The 23233-nt window shown below is 38.6% G+C and overlaps 1 protein-coding gene across 1 annotated transcript in view; it reads left to right on the top strand.

Annotated features, from left to right (window-relative positions):
* The first annotated feature begins 3229 nt into the window (after window positions 1–3229).
* GABRA1 (gamma-aminobutyric acid type A receptor subunit alpha1) overlaps window positions 3230–23233 on the top strand; it is a 40890-nt gene continuing 20886 nt past the window's right edge. Inside the window, exons 1-4 of the mRNA XM_085236769.1 lie at window positions 3230–3542; window positions 5814–5901; window positions 9710–9822; window positions 18244–18311. Of these exons, the coding sequence (XP_085092895.1) occupies window positions 5828–5901; window positions 9710–9822; window positions 18244–18311 (255 nt within the window). The 5' untranslated portion in view covers window positions 3230–3542; window positions 5814–5827. The remainder of the gene's footprint in view (window positions 3543–5813; window positions 5902–9709; window positions 9823–18243; window positions 18312–23233) is intronic.

Here is a 23233-nt window from a genome sequence, read left to right as displayed (position 1 = left end):
CTACCAAAATAGGATTCAACTGCTTTAACAACAGTGCTAGTAATCACTTGCATTAACATTAGGGCTCAAAGCATCACATGTAGTAGCAGTGCCAAGTTAGTTTTGGCTGACTGTTTAGATTTAATAACATCGTTTTCAATGGATTTAGCTCCACAATATCTTGTAACATGAAAGACATCGTAGAGTCTTTTTGAGAACTTTCCAGAGTCTTAAATCTGTCCGAAAAAGAAAGAGATCTTGACCTCTTCTTTTTCAAAATGGAACTACGAAATCCTGCAGTGAGATGCACATCAGCTTATATTGAGTTACATGGAAACACTGAATCCAAATGCACCTTTCCTTTCTCATTTGACCAATTCAGTGAAGAACAAAATCACATTACTCACAGCTAATAGAAACATTCCTAACATTTCAAAGATATTTTTTTAAGTACGGTGCCTGAAACACGTTGATAAATGTATTACTCTTAGTGGTATTTGGGTAGGAAAGACAGTAAGAATTGCAACTGATGTGTCTTCCAAAAACCACTTGTTCTTACAAATAATATTCCTCTTGGTAAAAACAAATTACATTTGTATTTAAAAGACTAGACATTTTCTTTTATGTATTTTTTTTTCTTAAAACCCAGTAATTTTGTTACCACAATTCATCTTGAAGCAGCCTATTTGTTTGATTAAATCCAAATATTTTTAGCATTTACTATGGAGCAATATGATAACTGTGATAACAGCCCTTGAAAAGAAAAGAGAAAATCTGGGTTATGTGTGAGCACTGATGGACAGGAAGCTCAGCCATGGAGGAAAAATAGTTTTGTCCTACTTTCCGAGCAGATGAGAATTAGAGAGAGAATGAGCCACTTCCAATTTTAGGTCAATATTTTCACCAAGGGAGAACTCCAAAATACGTATTATCCTTTGGCATGCAGCACTCATGTCCATGGAGGCAGAACATGCTGTGTGACCTCTGACACGTTACTATAACCCTTGGCACTCTGCTAAAATAAAAACCGTTGCCATTGTTTAGATACCAATTAAAATAAATCAAGAGGGGGAAACATGGGATGCAAGGTCATGTACCATTGGCTCTGAAACTACTTCAGCTCGTATATGGCACAAAGGTACATGAACTATTCACTTTTCACTCCATCTGTCCGTCTGTCTCTCTAGCCACCTATTTACAGACACACACATAGAATGAATGTACATAGAATTCATACGTCCCTAAGAAATGAAATACTGGAGTTACGCTGAGCATTTATTTATTTACTGATGCAAGCTTGCAGTTTTCATCAAGAAGATAATTTAAATGTGTGTGTCTACACTCACAAGGTCATTGTTAATTAATAATCAATGTCTTACTGACAGGGCAAGGGATATCAAAGGTTTTTCAGTACACAACTTCAATATACATTAATGAAAATACCTCACACTGTTTTTGCAAACTTTGAGGACCTCAGCACACTTGCCTCTTAAACAAAACCCTGACACTTCATGACATGAATAAAAACATAGAAAATTATGTTAGCAAAGAACAGAAGGTGGAAACATTGCATGTTTGGAAATAGTTCTAGCCACTAAGAAAGTGTCTGCATGGTCATGATTTGAAAAGTCATGACTTTAAATCCCCTTGGGAAGTCACCAGGTTTTCTTGTTCCCCACTTTCCTGCGCGCTGCTAACAACCTTGAATCAAACTAAGATGAACTACATTGGAGTCACCAAGAAACAAAGCAAGAAGTCCACCGCAGATCTCTTTAAAATAACTTGTGGCCATTTAATGCTGATCGTAAGGACTATGTGTACGTGGTGCCCTGAGGGACTTTGATAAACAACAATTCTGCTTTCCTTGTGTTTAGGGAAATCATTGCAGTGTTATAAGTCAGGCACTAATCCAAAATGACCGCCACCTTGGAAGTTATTGCCAGCCTTAGCTATGAATGTCATTGCTTTGTTGGGTTAAATCAAATCCTTCTCATGCTGTTACAAAGCCAAAAGTACCATGTTTTTTTTGTGAGGATACGAAGAATGAGAAATATTTGATTTTTAAAAACTGGGTAAATCTTGCAATAGATGCATGAACTGCAACAGAGGATGCCAACTCATCTCTGACAAAATATATGCATTTTGACCTCCCTTGGAGCAACACCATAGAAAGGAACAGAAAATGGATCGGTGATGGCATTAACAAGGGAAGCAGGAAAGTGAACAGTATTTAAGATCCAGTAGGTGCATGTGATACAAGGATTCCTTCCTTCCCGGGAACGCTGGTAGTGCTTCTTAAGGAACGGGCACAGAGGAGTTCGTAAGGTCTTTGAACAGAGCTAAGGCAGCTGACCACGTTCACGGCAGTTAGCAGCGTCTGCCACTTCTGCAGAGGGCTGGGAGCGGCGGAAAGGTGCGCTGAGCTACAGCAACCTGCGGCCGGCAGGTGAGCGGCGGCTCTCAGTACCTGCCGCACCCAACTTTCCCCTCGCTCCCCCGTTTAAGTGCCGGCACCCACCGAGCTCTCCCTGTTCGTTCCCACCCGAGGAGCGGCCGACGGCTGCGGAGCGAAGTGCCGACAACTCCGCGCGGCGCTCCCGGTGACACGCGTGGCCGGGAGGAGGGGGAGGGTCGGGGGCGTCCCTCCCGCCGCGACCGCGGACCGGGACGAGCGGGGCCGGGGGTCCGGGCGCAGCCGCCGGCAGAGCCGAGCCCGGGGCCGCTCCGTGGTCATCCGCTGGTAAAAGGCGTGGGAATGCGGGGAGCGCCGCTCACGGAGCCCATTTCCCACGGGTCTGGTCCCAAACGCACGCGACCCGCGCTTCGCTGGGATCGCACAGCAGCTCCGTCCCCGCCTGACTGCGTACCCCGCTCCCGCCCCGTCCCTGGGGGTATCCCGGCTCTATAGGCGCACACGCCGAATGCTGCATCCTCTCCGTTCCCGCTATCCTTCATTCATATGTGTGCCGCGATTAAATATTTGATCAAAGGTTGAACGCTAACGCAAGTCGGTTGTATTTTTAATGTACGACCCTTAAAATAGAGTGGTTTGTAAACGGAGAGTGTCCAAAGATTCCCAACCATGCCCCCCCCCCCCCCCCCCGGGCCGTGCCGCCCCCCCAAATAATAATAACGCTGCAGATTGTAGAAGGATTTGAGGCTGCAGCCAGAGAGAAAGGGATTAGGGCGAGAGCGCTGGAAGTTAAATTGTGCTGCATATAAAAAATGGGCGGATTGGTCTCTAGATGAGAGCTTGGTACCACCTTCCTTTCTAAAATAAAATCTCTCTGGCATGAAGTCACAGCCTATTTCACATCCGGTTTACCCTGGGACGTATTACTACTGTCTTGGTAAAGAGAAAGCTTTTGTTGTATAGCGACGGTCGGAATATCGGAATAGAAATTCGGGCTCCCAGCCCGGAGGAGCGGAGCGGCGGCGGCGGGCGATGGCCGAGGCGGAGTGAGCGGCGGGGCCGGAGCCGCGCAGCCTCCGCGCCGCGGGCGGGAGCGCAGCAGCGGCACAGCCGGGCAGCGGCGCCGCGGACCCGCGCCCGAGGGGCTCCGGTAAGGGCGGCTGCTGGCAAGCACCGCGCGCACAAAACACACACACACACACACACACACATCGCCGCACCGCACACGCACACCGCGCACACCCGCACCGCTCCGGGTGCCGCCGGCTGCGGGCACCGCGTCCCGGCGCGCAGGCGGCTGCTCAGTTCTGCTCTGCTCTGCTCTGCTCAGCTCTGCTCTCCCCGCAGGTACCGCCGGGTCGGGGTGGGTTTTTCCTACCCCCTCCAGCTCGAAAATCCGCAGCGATCGAGGGGCGTTTTCACATTTCTTTCGTTTATTTACCTTTTTAGCGTGGTCGGGTTTCCACTTGGAAAAGGTGGATGGGTTTGGGGGGGTTTGTTATTTATTTATTTTGCTCCCAGGGAGGCGGTGGGAGGGGTGGCTCGCTCAGGGCGAGGGGGAAATACAAAGTTGAAATGCCGGGAGGAAAACAAGTCCAGATTTGCGCCTCGGAGTCGTGCAGATGTCTCACTGGGGAGTCAAAATGCATCAAAATGCCTTTTTTTTTTTTGCCTTTTTTTTTTTTTCTTTTCTTTTCTTTTCTTTTTTTCTTTTCTTTTTTTTTTTTTTTTCCAGTGGGCGCTGCTGGAATGCTTGCAGCCTCGTGGCTCCTTCTCCCATTTTGAACGGGGAAAGCAGAGCTGGTGCCCAGCGGTGTGAGCGGGGGGAGGCCGGGGGCAGGGGATGCTGCTGTCCTGCGCTCCCTCAAAATCTACACCGTTTGGTTTTTCCAGCTGTCAGAAACTTTCCTCCTCTAGGATTTATAGCGCCTTTCTGGATTTGTTGCAGGAGGGAATGGTGTGAAGGGCTTGGGGGAGCGAGCGTGGAGCTCAACAGATCAAGATAGTTCCAAATAATTCACTTTCCCTTCCTCAGCCGGAGAAGCCTTTTGCAAAGGCAGAAGTTGGCGGGACTGGGAGAAGGCGATTTTGGAAGCCAAAGATGTTGCCTCTCCATCTATGAGGGGGCTGATCCCAGAGCAAGTTCAGATGCTATCTCGTCCCTGAAAATCTTCCTCCCTGCCTTCCATCCGGCTCCTTTCCACCAGTGAGATTAGCTCGGCCCCACTAAATGCTTATCTGCCGATCATTTGTCTATAAACGCATTAATTATATCTCGCTGCTTACATGCGGCTTTGTAATGATATTTTATTGATTTAAATTGTCCCTGAGGGTGTGCAGTGAATTGGGATAGCTGTATTTAAAGATACAAGAGCATTTCTAGGCACTGTGCTTTGTTTTCTCAGACAGTTTAAAAACTTCATTACTGAGGAAAAGATGGGTTCCAGATTTTGTTTATTTAATGTAATGGATGGTAAAAATCAACTGGATTCCAGTGTAGTAGGTATGCAAGGGAACCTGCAGCATCTCCTGGGCAATCAGTTGAATCTAGAACACCGATTCCACAAACGTCAGCCAACTTTGTGTTTTATGGCTCATTGGAAAGCAAAAGAAACAATCTGGTTGTGTTACTTTTTACTCAAAGGTAAACTGAGAGTAACTCACTCTGGAGAAAAGATAGGAAATGTTCGGAAGTGAGGAAAAGGCTCTAATGCAACACCACTTTCCAGCAGCAGTCAGAGCCTGCTAGGGACTTAGGAGATGGTGTGTAGGATGTCAAAACATGGTTTCATTGTGAGTTGTGCCCTTTAGCCTGACAAAAATATTACTGTGCATACGTAGCAGGAGATCACAGAGTCAGAGTCTGACGATGATACTCCTGTGAAACAAATATTTCAGGGAAGAGGAGAGGAGTTACAGCCAGAGAAGAAAGTTGCTGCTGCCACACCAAAGCAAAACAGAGGCTGTGGGAGAAGCACCGCTCTCCTCGGGCACACAGATACACACTGACAGATTACAGTAGCCTTGGGAGGGCTCAAGCTGGCTCAAGTCGAACAAGAGAATTACACTTGCTTACCTGGAAATGTTAGGGAGGTGCCTTGTCAGGAAGGAATGGAGTAAGGACTGTCTCAGTGTTTGGGGACAGCAGCTTGAACTCATAATTACTTTTGTTGAAGTTCAAGAATAATGCAAACAAGAACACACCCTAGGTGCAACATACGTTCCTCTCAAAGCTTCTGTGTGCAAAAAGGGAAGGACAACAAAATGGTCAAGGCCCCCCTTGGGCTGAATGGCACAAGCGCTGGTATTGGGAGGTCACTGTCTGACACCAAATGATTCTGCAAAAGTCGCCTAGATGGGATGGCTTCTTCCCATAGTACCTGCTTTAAGTAGAGGGCACTGACGATTATTTTCCTTTCAGTTTCAGAGCCCACCATGAAGAGACTCCTTGTTCTTTGCGACTGCCTCTGGGCCTGGAGCCTGCTGCTGAATGCACTGACTGAAAGAAGGTGAGGAGATGTTTTTGAATGCATTGACATGTTTTGGGAACCTTGAATTTAATGCGGCAGTGTAATATTGCATGGGCTGCACTTCTGCTCAGTGTATTGGGGAAAGTTAATCCCTGTTCAAATCCTAGATAAATCTAACTAAGCGAAGATTGAAAGAAAACTGCAATTTGTTTGCGTAACAACTATTTTTTTTTAAGCAGTATTGTGAATAAAACAAAGCAAAGCCTATCTAAAGCAAGCTAAATGCAAAGTGAGTTTTAAACACCTATCCAGTCTTTTATATTCTTACAAAATGACTGTAAAACTTTCTTAGAGAAAAAAAAAAAAAAAAAAAACCTGTAATTAATGTGCTTTATTTTGATTTTTATTTTTAATTTGAGTGCTTGTTCATAACTTTTTCTCCCGTGGGCGCTGCTGGAATGCTCCCAGCCCCGTAGCTCCTTCTCCCATGTTATCCCCAGTAGAAAAGGGAATAGAAGTCATTTTTTTTTGGATCAGGATTGTGTTCTAAGTCAGTACCTGTACCTGTGACTCCAAATCAGACCTCCTTGGTGAAGAGGGACTGCTTGGGTAAGGAATAGGCAAGCTCAAACCTGACAGCTGAACTATTTGAAAGACAATGTTGCACTGAATCTCTATGGAATGTATGTAAAAGTTATAATCCAAAAACAGCATTCAGAAAAATTAGCAGTGGTACATTATCCAACAGCAAATATGTTAACTAAAAACTGTAAGGTAGTTTGGAGTATTCTAAGTCTATGATATTCAAAAATGAGTAAAAGGAGTTATGAAGACTGGCAGACCTATTTCTGTATTTTGAAAATATCTGTGTATTGTCAGTTGTGCTGCCTCATGACCCAGCAGCAGCTTCAGTTTTGCTGTGTTGAAAGTGATTTCTATAAGATTCATTTGCACCTGGATGTCCACAGTGTCTTCTCACATTTGAGCAGCCCTAGATGAACTTACCTTCTGGTACCTTGACAAATTTCAATAGACTCAAGTGTGCAAAAGGGCAAAGGTTCATCTGCACAACTGTTTTCTCTTAAAAAAAAAAAAAAAGAAAAGAAATAAAAGCAGGTGATTCATTTAACGTATAGAATAAGTGTGATGTTTTAGAAGAAATGCCTTTGTTCTGATAAGGAATGTGAGGTTTTCAAGTGTTCATGAAGTCCTACACCTGGCCTGCCTAGGTAATGTTGTGAAAATGTGTTGAGTTATGTCAGTATGTGTACATCTGTATGTGGATGTTTATGTGTGTTCTGTCTATAACATATGCAAGTGCGTTCATAATGCGAAAATTAAAATGCATTGGACTAGTGTTTAAAAATTAGATGGTGTGTCAGTATTATAATGACCTGTAGATGGAGTTAGTGCACAGTGTTTTATTATACTGTGGCTTAATATGAAACCACAGTCACATACAGTCACTTTTCCCACAAATGTACATATTCTACATAAATTGCATCTGTTTTTAGAGCCATTTTGTCACAGTAACTTCCCTTGCCTTTTCTTCTGGAGTGCGTTAATTCTTTAAGAAAAAAAAAACAAACAATTGTCAGACAAAATATTTGTGATGCAGAAGCACACAGTCCTTCCATATCATTCTTCATGAGAAACAAAACAAAACACAAAATCCAGAACAGCACTGGGGCTGCTTTAACATGGGAGTTTTGACTGGAGTATCACAGTCCCTGTGGAGCTGCGATGTGCTTGATACATACACAAATGTTCAGATTCTTCCTGTTGTGATGATGTGTCCATTAAAACCAGCCCTAATGGTGCTCTTTACTTCTGAAAAAATGGTGGAAAGAACAGGTGAGGGTACTGACAGATGCAACAGCCAGGGTGGAAGCGCTGTGTTGTATTGCATCCGCTCAGACTGTGCTGCCTCTATAGTCCATCTTTCTGACAGTGCTTCTGCAAACATACTCAGTTATTTACCCCTAGAATTTCTAAAGTCTTTTGATATCCTTTTGCCACCTCAATTCTGATGACCTTCTGCTATCCTTGAGAGATGTATGTGCAGCAGCTTGTTTAATGACGAGTGTTAATAGAGAATGTAATCCAGTGAACGTTCCTGTATTGCTGTTCTACAATAAGACATACAAGAAAAAATGCTTTAAAAGATACTGCTCAAAGGAGACAGCAGGAAAACTTGTTATTTAGTGACATATAGGAGAAATAAAAGAAAAGCATATTAGCATCTTACAATGCAACTGTGGGTATGAAAAATAAATACAAATCAACCTAATCTGTATTAAGTCAAATTGTATGATGTGACTAGAAGAAATGCATAGTATTGCTAGCTTTTTTAAAAGGCTGTTTGAGATTTTTTCTTCTTCATTAGGAACAGTGATTTATATGCATTGAAGTACCTTGAAAACTGTTCTCTACAAGTCACATACCAGTGAAGTAAAACAATGCTGTGAATGTCAGTTCTAAAACTTATTCAAATATGCAGTGATAGTTATTCAAATCTGAACTGCGAAATAGCTTGGAAGCATTTGCAGAGCGTCCATACTCAGACAACCTCTCCTCCTCCTTTCTCTTTTTGATACGAGTGGAATATCTATGTGAGATATACAAGGATGTTTGACTTACAGAAGAATGTGTTGCTTACAGATAATAATTTTGCAGCTACTGTAAGAGGATCAGATTGTTTTGCTTATCGGTAATATTTCTTGCAAGACGGCCTTTGCTGGTTAGAGCAAAAGCGACTGTCAGAGCACTGAGAGCCATGTACCACCAGTGTTGTACAGATAGCAGACTGCTCAAGGAGTCACAGCTGTGGCTAGAGCTGAGCCTTACAGAAGTTTCTGGTACTGCACTGTTGATCCAGTTCAGTATCAAGCGTGAGAGAAAGTGATGTTCTGCAAAGCTGCATTTTGTATTTCAGTCATGATGACTACACGTGTTTACAATGGAAGTCTTCCCAGCGATGAATGAAAAAATGGTACTGGGCTTGGCTTTAAGCCAACTGTAATCTATGATTAAGAGAATTATCTATGATTGGAAAGGTTTCAGATTTAAGAAAGAAGTCAATTCTGATGCCTTTTACAGCAGACAGAAACACTAAGCCCAAGGACTTCGTTCTGATTTGTAATGATGGAAGTAAGATTTTGGTAGCTGAGATCAAAGAGCTTAATTCTGTCTTTATTTGAGCAAAATTTCAGGACCTTTGGCTGAGTTAGAGTAATACATTCAGAATCTGTAAGCAAAGCTTTAGAGATAGGACAGATCTGCAATCCAGGAAGTGGTTCCATTTGTAAGGAAAAATGGAAGACGTCCCTCTGAATGTAGCCACTAGAAGAAAACAGGAAATAAAGCACGATTATTTACAGATTTATGATAGTATACCCTCATATGATTTACTTATTTACTCTTTGTGAGATCTTGATTTTGTTTTTTAACATTTATTTTCAGTTCTTAAATATCAGTGCTCTCAATCACTTTGACTTTCTTAGCATGCAATTCCTTCATTATCTATTGTAAAACAAACAAGCCTTTTACTGAAGAACATGTTGGAATATTACAAAGATTACTGAATAATGAGATAAGCATTGAGGAGTTGAAGTTATATTTGCTCATCTCACCCTTCATGGAAAGGCACTAGTTTTCTCAGATTTCACTAAAAATGTACAATTTAAAAATAAAATGTTTAAGTGAAATAACCCTTTATTGTAATTTTCTGGAGGAGATTTTATGATCATAAATCAGAATAATCAAGATTAGACACATTTTGGAATTACTGCTTTGTAAGGTTCCTACTTGATAGCTGTATTTCAGTTTTAACTGTTGTGTATTTCAGCTATGGACAAACCTCATCGCAAGATGAACTTAAAGACAACACCACAGTATTTACCAGGATATTGGATCGCCTGCTGGACGGTTATGATAACCGCCTGAGACCAGGACTGGGAGGTGTGTTAAAATTTTCAAAGTGTTAGAGAAAAAAACAGTTAAAACAATGTTATTTTTCCAAGATAAACTTGTTTTCCTCCAATTTATATATATATAAATGTCGATATGTAATATCTGTTTTTTCAGAAATGCTGTGCTGTCTCCCACGTACTGAGTTTTCACACATTTTTGCTCGAAGAAAGAAAATGGTTGACAATTCTAGAACCTCTGAATACCTATTAAAATTTTGAATGTAGGAAGAATAAAAGATGTGACCTGACAAATGGCAAAAATTTATGAATCAGACCTAAACAGCACATGCAAACATGCAAAAATCCCACTGACTAAGAGCAAGAGGATCTGGTTTTAAAAAAGAAAACATCAATCAATCTTAGTCATATAAATGTCTCAGAGAAGTTTATAACATTTTTTCTCCATTGGGTATGTCAGGATTTGTTTCTGTAATATTTTCTCTTTGCAAGTTGGTAAAAATGTCCTTCTTCTGCTCTCAGGGCTGAATCCATAAAAAGTTATAAAACCACATAGCAATTACATCTTTATAAAAATATTCTTACAAAGCATCCTCCTTATCCGCATCCCTACGTTGACTCTCTGATTTGTTCGTCAGAGATATGATCCAAAAGCTAGGTTTTAAAAGGTTGATAAAGGTAGAGATTCTAACTGTGCCGCTTTTCCCCTCCAGCAAAACAAAAACAAAGCAACACACCCACCCCACAAAGTTCTACTTAACCAATTTCATATAACAGTTCTCAGCAGAACCACCCTGTAAGAAAAACAGGGCACAATGCATTAAGAATTCTTATGTCATCTGCTGCAGATGAAAGGAAAGATAATTTAAACTAATCTTATTCTGTGAGTCAAGGCTACCATCTTGCAATAGCTCTTGCATTGTGAGCCTGCTTCTTCCATGGTTTGACTTCACTGACTTAAAAGGAATGACTGGAGATAAAATTCTGTTTATAAAGGGTCCATTAAGAAAAAACATTCAAAAATGGGTTGGTTTATAAATTTTTGTGTGCAGTTTCAGATAATATAAAACAAAATAAGAATCACTTCTCTACCAGTATTTTTGCTTATTTGCTTTTAAATCTTTGGATTAGTAGAGAAACAAATGTTCTTTAATCTTTGATTAATGCAACTGTAGAATTCAGTAAGCTACTATATCACAGTAAATAAACACAGCACAGAAGGCAATAAATAAATGAGACTCTGCAAACTGTGTAAAGTCTGGTACACGTCTACAAGAAAAATCTGAGAACATGATGATTTCTTGTGAGTTTTGTAGCTATTAGGATTTATTTTACAGTTACTGAAGAGTAAACAAAAGGAGACCCACAGAAAGGAATTTCTCTCCTCTGGATTGCAATCCAGACATTGGTCACAAGGTCAGTGTAGACCCAGCCTAAAGACCTGTAAGACTGCAGTTTGCCTTTTGCTCAATACAGTGTATGCTTGTGATGTCAGTACCTCAGAACAAATTTAATTTCGCTCTTCTATTCTTCAGTGTAGAACACTAGAACTAAGTGTATCAAGACCTTTTGAGAATCCCACATCAGATGAAATTCTGTGCAGTAGATTCATGTTTAAAATGCTTGATTCAGAAGACATAATTTTATTCCACAGACTAGAGACATACATATAGGCCAGTAGTTTTAATTATAATGCCAATTTATAATAAAGGGTTTACGCTGGAATTCTTAAGTTCAGATTTTCAAAACACTGAGCTAAGAAACTCGAGATGATGTAATTTTGACGTATTTCATTTAGATAATTTGGGGGAATATATTCTGACATGTTCCAGACATAGAAATATCCAGCAAGAAGTGCAAATTCATGTATCAGTATAGGATGGATTTTGGAGGCAGATGTTCAACAGCCTTCCATTACAGTTTGATCGACTACTGGAAATTCAAAATGTTTGCACTTTCTTTTTTTCTGTGTCTTCTAAGAAAGAGTAAATGAAGTAAAACAATGCATGGTACGGTTACTTTCTCCTAAAGAAAGGGCCAGATTGCAGAAAGCTCTCTGCTTATCCCTCTAAGACCACTTCTTATGTACTACACGTATACGTATTACAAATATATGGAAAACTGAACTACGTACATGAACAGAAACAAAAAAGAGAATGAATTTCTGATGAATTTTGAACCTCTCTTTCAGCATGTATGGAGTCCGCGCTTGATTAATTTTAAAGCCTCCCTTTTTAACATTTACTTTTGAGGTATCACCTCAAAATGAAAATGAAAAAATGCATATGCTCTTCAGAGAATAAGGCATTTAATACTATTATTTGTCAGATTACTTAGTAAGACCATACCTGAAATAAAGTGAATAGCTCTGAGAATTCTGCCGTTAAACAAAAAGAAATTACTTTTCCTTAGAATATAAAAATATGGATTAGGGGACTCATAGGGGAAAAACTGCTGAATAACTGAATATGTGTATTATTTTAAAGAATGGCACTGTGGCTAAAATTAATCTCATTTTTCTTTAAAGGAAAAACACAGCATTTCGTTATGCATTGACAAATTTCCACCTGTTACCAATAATTATTGATATAAATTGTGTTATTTAGATGTTCACTGCCTCCATATGTGGGCACAGTCATTTAGTCAGACATCACTGGGAAACAGCATCCTTAGCATTCATCCATAAACATGGACAGATAACTATATTTACAGTTATTTCTGCTTGGAAAATAGAACTTTCAAAATGAATCTAAAAATGTTCTGAATCACACTAGAGGACCCCTATTAACTCTACAAGAGGATACTCATTTACAAAAAGGAAGATGGAAGGATTGTACAGAGTATTGTATTGAATCTGAAAAGGAGAGAATCATGGTAGACATTAAGAGAAAAAATAAACAGTGAAGTCACTTAGGTAAAAGCTTAATTTTCTGTGTGAACTGAATGGATTCTAGTACTAGGAGAGAAAAAGACGTTGCTCCCTTTTCCAATGCACAGTGCTGAACAAAATAAAGAATCAGACCGTAATTTGAAGGAGTTCTGTAAGAAGGAAAACTGAAGTCAATGTTTGGTGACCTCCCATAGTAAAATTCTGTATCTATGGTGGGAGTTTAAAAGAATGGAAAAGCAATAAGAAATGATACAAAAATAAGTTTTGTGAATAAATGAATATTACATTGACTTTTGTTCTGGGACGTCTTCATATGGAGAACAGATACGAGTCCTGGCTTACTACTATGGCAGGCTTGGAGGGCAACAGGGCAGAGAGAGCTTTCACAGGGCAAGTTGTTTGCACCTGGTGCTTGAGATTCAATAAAATGATATCAGGTGTTGCTACAGAATTTTTTTTAAAGTATCATCTTAGTGGTGTACACATCTCCTCTATGACACTAAATGATACCAGGTGGTCTGTGACCTCTTAATTTAGAATAACTGCAAATGCTATTTATTCCTTTGAGAGGGATTTTGTAGTGCGAAGATTGTTTAATATAGAACTAAGAAGAGGTTTGATCAAGCAGTTCAGAGAACATCTCCCTACATTGAATTTGCTTTTATTGTTGGGTTGAGTGGCCATTAGAGCATCCCAAATAGATCACAAATACTGCTTTAGTATTGAACAGAATTATATTTTTATAATGTTATCAGTAAGGGATATTTGTTATCTGTCTTTTGTGATTGATATCAACACTGAGTGTGACTGTCCCTAAGTGGAATGTTGGTCCATCTCAGGCAATTCATTACTTCCACAAAGTGCTTATATTTAAAATGATGGAGAATAAACTTGACAGTATTATGTTAAATAGGTTTTAAAATTCAGCTTTTCTAGAACATTGTCTATAAATATATGATAAACTGACCTTTTGGTGATTGTGGTTCCAGTGGAAATTGTTTAATTCGAACTCACATCTAAACTAACTTACAGTTTCAAGAAAATATGGTTCTAATCTGCATGTGCAATAAAAATTTAGTTAAACTGGTTTATTTCTATTCTAAATGAAAAGAGAGACCTATACTGAAGCTTACTCATAATCCCATAATAAAGAAGCATCAGATACTATACTTCACCCTCTAAGAACTGAAAGGGTTTATTTTGTTTTGTTTCCAACTCTGTAGTTAATACACTGATGTAAGGACAACTGTAAAAAGACAGAGAAGACCATAGGAAAATAGCTTTGATACAACAGTAGGGAGGTTTTTTACTATGAGAATGGTGAGGTGCTGGCACAGGCTGCCCAGAGAGGTTGTGGATGCCCCGTTCCTGGAGGTGTTCAAGGCCAGATTGGATGGGGCTCTGGGCAGCCTGGTCTGGTATTAAACGTGGAGGTTGGTGGCCCTGCATGTGGCAGGGGGGTTGGAGATTCATGATCCTTGAGGTCCCTTCCAACCCTGGCTGTTCTGTGATTCCGTGACTCTGTGGAGGAGCTATTAATTGGTGTGGGGAGAGTTAGCACTGACGGCATAGCTCCCTTCATAGCAGTGTGGATTATGGCTGAGCAATCTCAGGACAGCTCATTGTTCTCCATTTTGGTATCTACTTTTGCAAAAGCAACCAGTGCAATTAGTTTATGTGCAGTTTTTTCTTCAGTAGGAGCAGTTTACGCTATACAGGCATCTAATTCCCTTTCATTCAAAGCCACAGGAAGACTCTTCTCCATTTTAATAATTATAGCACACACTTAAACAAGACATGCAGGGGGAGCAGGTGCAGAATCAAAAATAAGGAAATTAATTTAAAATACGAAAATGAGTAATTTTGATAAGCCTTGTGTTCCTATACCAGCAGGTGAGAAAGGCAAATAGTTAATGTATAGTTTTCTATGATAAATGGGCTTATTTCATGCTGTTAAAATCACTCTATATTCCTTATCTTGTTCTGAATTTGTAATCCAGTCACAATTCTAGACATAATAAGCTCCCTGGGAATTTAAATCAAAACATTTATTGTTTTTACGTATTAATTTAAAGAGTTTATCCTAGCATCATTACCAAAACGCAGTGGTTGTAAGCAATGACAGTAGTTTACAATGACTGATGCTTTCGTAGGCATATTTGGATCAAAATAATTTCCCCCTGACATAAACTAGTTTATTGCTTGATATTGTGTTCTGGTACCTACATGTTAAACACAGTAGTCATTTTGCTGATCAATAACCAGTTGGACCATACAGTGTACATCATTGAACATAATGCTAAAGCTAGTTGGTCACTAATAATTTACTTTTTATTTTATTATTATTATTTTTTAATGGAATTACATGATCTACAGATATCTTACCTATTTTTGGTTCAGGAAAAAGATGTTATAGGAAAGAGACATGGCCAATGTCTTCACAATTGATGGATTTATCCTTAGCAGTAAGATAGCTCCTGGCCTGAGCTTGTTTTGTTCAATGGCTTAGAATTTTCTCTAGTTCTTAGGGACACTGTAAAGGTTTTGAATATAGATCAGGATTTGAAGTTCTTGAAAAAAATCTGAGCATTTGAAGCATAGCTTAAGCCTTCCTATGGCATTCAAGCTGTAAACTGAACGTGGTTAACCTTGATTCTAAATATACATTCTAACTGTATGCATACAGTAAATGCATCTTCTGTGCAGGAGTGACTCACAACGTTTGAAGCTCTAAACACAGCACAGTTGAATCATCTATTTAGTGAAACAGTAAACAAAAATTTCAGAATTTCCACATAGATTTGGAGGGGCTAATTTATGTGTTCATACAGATTTCCAAATTTTTCTCACTCCTCATGAAAATGTGCTGCATATCAAAGGAAAAACTAATCATCTGATGATGTGCACAGTGTTTTTTTTTTATTTGAGGAGGACAGTGATCAGATGGTTTGCAAAAATCTAACTGGTACGATGATAAGTCTTTTTTGATTTGAGAATCAAATTTTTCTATTATTAATTATGAGTCACTTAAATTATCTTTGTTGCAATACAGCAATGAAAAGCATCACTAATTTTTCTACTAATTTTCTCAAAAACTTTCCATTTTAATTTGGAAGCCTTTAGTTTCCATTTTGTTTCCCCAAAATCATTTCCTTGAACTTTAACCTCTACTCTGTGACCGTATGTCTCCTAAATCTCTGAGTTTATATTATTAAGAATGAATCCTTCAGGCTGAAGAGCTTCCATCATCTTCTGTTTCCTGATGACACTTGTGGGAATGCTTCAGTAGAAAGGAGGTGGAGAAATGGCAAGTCAGAATGAAGGATCTTTTAAAGGGTTGTTTGAGATTCACTTTTCAATATACAGAAAGCTAATAGATCTTATGATGATACTAGATTCTCAGTCTCAAGAAAAGGTGATAAAATATCTGTAACTTAAAAAGTATACTCAGCAGTGTCTTACTGGACCTTGTGAAAACCGTTTTCTTTTTCTGGCTCTTCCATACCAGAGCATAGCCTTCACCTCTTGAACTTTGTACAAGTGATGAGTTGAAGGAGAGAGCACTTTTTCCAAGCCAAGTACTTTCTGGATAACCATATGCTTCTTCCCGTAATAGAAGATTAAATTCTCACTGTGGATTTCTTTAAGTCAAGAGTCAATTAGATGTCAAAAGAATCCTTAAATTTCTCCAAGTCAGTTGAAAAGCTTGTAAACAGTGATAAGGTCATGCCTTCATTTCACTGGACAGCCGAGTAGGAAATTGCACCTATCCAATGGTTTTGTCAGATTCAAAGAACCAAAAGAACCACCACTAAGCAACTCAGCTACATCACAGTACTTTACTTTCTGTAATTACAAATAATAAACTAGAAATTCCATCCTTCAGTTTTTCCAAGGAGTGCTACAGATTTCCTACTATCTGATTTTTGAACTGATTTTCTAACAGAATACAAGGGTCATTCAGTGCATTACAGAAATGATAGTAGAATGATAAGCAGTTTTACATTCAGATTACTGCTATCTTACAACGAGAGGTATGTTTTTGTATAAAGTTTTTTATGAAACTGATTAAACATATATATTGACAAGTTGTAGAGTTTTCAGAATGCAACTGAAAACCCTTTGTACACTGTAGAACACTGACTCTCATTAGAATATTTGGGTTATATATGAAAACGTATATTGCTGGTTAACCATGATTCCATATTTCACTTCTCTTTGTGTAAGAACTTCAATTAATCTTGTTTGTTCCCAGATGCAAAAAAAACACCAAAAATGAAGAAAAACAACCAAAAAACCACCACCAACAACAAAAAAGCACATCTGAACTGTTTTTCAAATCAGAGGATTCTATTATTTTCATTTATTTATTTTACAGTATTTAAGTAATATATAGATGTTATAGATCTATATGTTTCTTAGTCTTATGACAGTTTTTGCTTCGCTGCATGACCCTTACTTTCTGTACATGATTTTTTTTGTCACAAATTTCACACATTATTTATTTTATTTGAAAGTTATATGAGAAATGCATATCTCCTTCTACATTTGAAATTCCTAAAAACAGCAACAACAACAACAAACCAAAAACAGACAAAAAAACCAACCCATACTAGTTTGTATAGTGCTTATAGTAAACATTAAATATTCTGAGATCACTGTAAGTTCTGAGAGCTGATGGGGTTAGCCTTCAGGTGGTGTTACTCCCTGCAACTATATTTAACTCAACAGTGTTATTTTGATACTTGCCATCCTGGGTGAGCATTTTCTGATGTGTATCCTAGAAAATACCAGTATGCTCAGAAGTGACTGGCAGTCTGAGTATAGGGGGCAGGGAGAGGAAGGAGAGAGATGAAGTTTGTGAATTTCTTAAAGGAACTTTAAACAGTGGATCTCCATAAGCCAAATGTTTGGTTCTGTATGGAAATCAGACAGACATAAAAAAGATATAGTAATGAGAGGTTGAGATTATTTTCATTTGGATAAGTTTTAACTTGTTTTTGTTTCTCATAATCAGGACTAATGAAGCCATCTCGTGCAAAAAATAAATTAAAATCTTTACTTTTTTATACACTGGAACGTATTTTATCTCTCTCTTTTTTCTACATTTCTGTGTCTCAGCACTAAATACATAATTCATGAGCCTGGGGTTAATTATTAGAGACCTTCAATCAGCTTGCCCAGCAGCACTGGGTACCCAATAAGACTTTTAAGTACAGTGTAAAATACCTGGCACTGTTTGTAATGTCAGACAGAAACCTTTAATAGTCAAAGTGTGACAGGATTTCTACAACAGCAGAACTATGTCTGCTGTGTTTCAGTACAAGTCGTGTCTCAAAAAGTCCTATGGAAACACGATAACAAAAAAAAATACTGTTGCTGACAATATTCACTGTGAAATTACATTGAGAAGTAATAAATTATCAGGACTGTATTGTAGACCAATTTTAGAATTGCTAATCAAAGCCAATAATTTTTCTATTTATTGTGAGAATTGGTAATGGTTAGATCTAATGAAGACTGTTGATAGACACTCACTGTCCTAATTTCCTGCTTCATCAGAGCGTGTAACTGAAGTGAAGACTGACATCTTCGTCACCAGCTTTGGGCCTGTTTCAGACCATGATATGGTAAGTGATGGCCTATATTTCTAGAGCATTCATTTTCTCTTGTCTTTTTAATTTGAAGGATGGAGGATGTAAGCAATAACTTATTTACTACTCTTAAAGCTGTTTTTTTTTTAAGCCCTTGATTCCAAAATGCTGTCAGCATTTATGTGCAATGATTCCTGTTAGCTGTGACTGCATTTAAGTGCCCTGAAATTAGCATCCTCGATGACTTTAATAATGTATTTTAACAGACCTTATATTTGCTACCTAATATATTATGAAATGCATTAAGGTTTGGATCAGTACTCTTCTGAGAATGATTGCTCAGGTCCTTGCTGGCACATCACTGATCCAATTTGCTGAGAAAGATCATAATCTTAAAATGCAATTAACACTTGTGCTTACAAAGTGACATCCATACACTCTAACCTGTATTTTTATATTAAAAGCTACTGATCAATGGGAAGTGAGTTTCCTCGAACTTGGCTGCTGAAAGAGAAGATTAATGAGAGAATTAGTGTCACTTCTTTATGGCATGAATATGAAAATCAAATTGCCAGATAACTGCAGGGGATTCAGAAGTTCAGAAAACTGAATGAAGATGTTGTGATCCCTGGTCTTAAGAGATAAAAAAAAAAAATGTAAAAATATGGATAAAGTCCTTTAAATTAAGCATATAAATGAGACCTTCACAAGTAGGTTGCTATTGACAGGGAAAGCCTGGTTTGCAATTACTAGTATCTGTTGGATCCTGTATAAAGATGAATGCTGAAAACATCCTCATTAATTTAAATGGGGGGAAAAAAAAAGAAAATTCAGTCTTGTAACTGCCTGCATTTAACTGGAAGCATTCACAGAAGAAAGAAAAAATAAGAACATGTGGCAAAAATATCATAGGAAGTTCAATTTATCTCTTCAAAATTGTCATTTGTTTAATCAAAACTGAAAATGTAGATGGACCTTAAACACCAGAACTACAGAGCAAGTAACTCTTCTAAATTACTTTATTTTCATAAAAGAGCTTTATGCAAAGCCACCATTTTCCTGACTGCTTGGATGACACCATTTATAAAACTACAATCAAAACTATATTTCCAACTTACACCATCATATTTACATGAGAAAGAAAAGCTTGGACTATTTCCAGCTTCTGCTAGGAAGTCCTGAAACCGAAGGGCAATCCAGGGAAACAGTCACACTGATGACTTATCTCCTCAGTTCATGTATGGAGTACTATGTCTAAGTACTATACCATGAAGAAGAATTCAGAAAAATTCAATAAATTACTCCTGCACTTTTTTTTAATGCTCTGAAATAGAATTCCTAGATATGTCTAAATTATACATTAAAATGTGAGATTTTTTTTGGATTAAAGATTGCTACTGACATCTAAACTTTTTGCTCTGGTGATTGATTGAGCAATTTTTGGTTTCCCAGTTCTGTCTGGAAATAGATAACCAACCATGTAACTAAATGAAAACTTCAGACACAGTCATGGGTCTAATACATACTTAATTTTTAGCGTTGAATTCAAATTGCCGCAGCTGTAGCTTGTGAGTGCGGTTGCTTGATTTTTTTAGAGATCTGTCTTTTTTGGGAGGTAGATAGTTAAAATTTCCTGAAAATTAAACTCCTTTGAAGTATTAGAGTGGACACAGATGCTTGGAGGAGGTGAGAATAAAAAGAGTACTAGATACATGCTGGTGAAAACACAAGGTAACACTTGTTAAGAGTTGCCTGACTAACCTACTGTCATCTGTTGAGTCAGATTTACTAGGAAACTCAATTAAGGAACAGCAAGTTAATAAACAGGCACTGATGCTTTCCTACTCACAGACATAAATTTAAAGCAACCAGTGACCCTGCTATATTATTTGGGAATATGTGTGTCTGGACTTCATTCTGTACTTACAGTTGATAGTTTCAGATGATTTCATCATTGAGTGGATGGTAAAGCTAATTTGATGTTGCTGGGAAAACTAATATTTGCATAGGATTTGGGTTTCTGGGATAAGATATTGAAGTAAAAAATAATCTACTTTCAAAATTACGAATAAGTATAGTTGGAAAAAAATAAATTGACCTCAGTATAGCTGCATTATTATAGCATAAGTAATCACTGCCAAAAAACATACAGGCAGGTGTTCACAGATTTTGAAAAGCAAGAGACCACAGAAAAGGATTTAGTGTAATACTCCTACTCACCTCGCATAAAAAGTAATGTGTGTACAGCCTACTTATGCTAACTCTTCTGCTTAAGGAAATGTGTGAAAATGAGAGAAAAACATAGAGAGAAAGATCAAATGAAGAGCCTATCAGAATATAAATTCATGTTAATTCCATGCACATTTAATGCAAAGCCTTCTGTGTATATTACGAGTTGGTTGTCGACACTATCTTTTGAGAGCTACCCCAAATTTGCTCCATTGACTGACCGGATTTGCTCTGTGTTGACTGGATTATGGGATCTGGACAGGAAGGCCTCACAGGCATCTGTATTGGCATGTCAAGGGGACGATGCACTGCTGTCTGAGCCTAGACTGATGGCTTGAGGCTGGGAATGAGCTATTCCAGCTGACGCCATATGTTATAAAACTACAGCCACAGTGAGACACCAGCATACCTAGACCATCTGTTTGCAGGAATCCAATGAGGCAGTTATATAGATAGTAGGTTGATATATCAGGCAGTACATGGTGTTCCTACCCACTCTCAAGTCACTCTTTTAAGAACAGCATAGACATAACCTGTTATTCTATAAAGAGAATGCCTTCACTCCATCTTAAACCTGGGAATAAAGTTAAGCAGGAGAAAAACACCTTTGGAAATAAAAACATCTAATCTTGGAAGAACCTCACAGATCCTGAGGCACGATCTCTCAGATGGTGGATTGAACTAATGACCAGATAACTGCTTATTCTATGTCTGGAATAAGAAGCATTTACAATAATTTTGTTCATTAAAAAAAAAACAAACACAAAAATAAGCCAACAACACAGTTTTCCCAGTAAGCCTTCATTCCCACTGCTTCTCTACTCTATGCTCTTTGGGAAAGAATTTCTGCCTTTGTACCTTCCCGTATGTCACCTAGTACAATACAGACCATGGTGTGGTCTACCATGTACATAAACAATTATGTACATCTGTTCTCTCTCAATGGAGAGAGAACAGATGAGTAGATTAGAGAATGTATAAAGTACTAAAGATTTCCTGTCTGAATCTCACATTTAGGACAAAGTACTGTAAATATTCAATACTACACAATTCATTGGCAAAGTGCAAATAGGAATCTTCTTTCTTTACTTGCACGCTAAGGATAGAAGAATCTCCTCTGTGGAAAATTTATACTGAATTTTATCTTGCTCACCCACTTGCACATAAAACAGTGCTATAGTACACCGTTTGTTCTGATGGCACTCTATGATGGAGGAAAGCTATAATCAGAGTAAGAGTAAGTGATGACTTGATCGTAGAGATCAGCTGTCTGTCAGGATTCATTTGAGGAGAATTATTGTACATGTTAAAGCAGGTAGTGAAAGCTAAGGGGTAAGACAGCTCAGCCAAAATGGTTTATGGTGCAGCAGCCTGGGATAGAGAATGATGCAGTTTATGCCAGGCATGATCTGTCAGCTCCTTTTTATCTGAATCTTGTTTTCTGCTGTCAGATTCCTTTACCAAACTTCCCAGACTCTTTGTTCTTCCAACATCAGAATACTATGCTCACATAAGGGGAAGGCCCATACTCACTCCTCTAAACTTGCACCACTCCCACCTTTTGCAGTTGCAAGCAAAAATGAATGGCTTAAATGCACACTGAAGTGGTATCACCATCTGGGTCTTTAACTCTTCCCATGCATTTAAGAAGAAATCCTTGGAGCTAAGGAAGTACAGTATTTTACTGCCTTTTATACCTCCTCTATTTTCTACTCTTCTACACATCCGGGAAAAAATCTTGCACAGGGTTCAACCTGAGGCTCTGATCCAGCAAGGTTTTGAAGGAAGATGTGGCTAAAAGTGCACAACTGCTGTTACTGGAGCTGAACAAATCCAGCTTCCAGCAGCACACTGAGCATGTGATTAAGAAAGTGAAAATGCTATTATCTTTGCAATTAAATATGCATCAACATGATTCACAGGTCTCAGATGCAAACAACAACAACAACAACAAAGATCATCCCTTGGAACTCCATTTTATTGTCCATAATGAACTTATTGAGGTGTTTTAAGCCCTGAAAACAGGAAAAAAAATGACACGAGACTATCGCCATCGATACTTGCTGATAGTTGCATAAGTAATAAACAGCTCATAGTTGCTTATGTTGTATAGTGCTGCCATTTTTTCAATAAAAACCACAAGTCTAAGGGAGACTGCAAGAGAAAGATTTTAAATGTTCATTCTGCGATGTTTCTCTTTACTAATATATTCCTTGGGGAAGCTCTTTTACTTGTAGCACTGTGTGCCAGAGACATTTGCCTTCAGGATTTGCCATCAATCATTGGCAGGAGATCTCAGAAAAGGTTCCATTTCTCGGCCAAAAGATCATCATTCAGGGTAATTTGAACAGTGTTTGGATAGCTGCTTTTGGCATTTATCACAAAATCATAATCAAGAATGATGGAAGGGACAGGGTAATCCCATATAGCACTTCCACTTTGGGATGGGGTATTTCTCAATGTAAATATTATAGTATACTGCATCTGCAAGACTTTTCCATATTTTCTCCCACCCCAGTGTGAAACTATTCTGTGTTTTATTTAGAAAGCACCAACATATGTTTTCTAACTTCACCCTCTGCCTCTTAATTCCTAAAAAAAGTAAATTTGTACAAAGTCAGTCTTCAATTTCATAATGAATGTTGGTTATTTTGATTCTCCCTGTATACACTGAACTCAGCCAATCAGCCAACATCTCTTCCCCATTGCCCCACACTATAACTCTTGGT

The sequence above is a fragment of the Meleagris gallopavo genome, chromosome 15 (assembly GCF_905368555.1).
Source record: "Meleagris gallopavo chromosome 15, MGAL_WU_HG_1.1, whole genome shotgun sequence".
Classification (NCBI taxonomy): Eukaryota; Metazoa; Chordata; class Aves; order Galliformes; family Phasianidae; genus Meleagris; species Meleagris gallopavo.
Note: the sequence above shows the minus strand (reverse complement) of the source record. Positions and strands in the feature narration are given on the sequence as shown.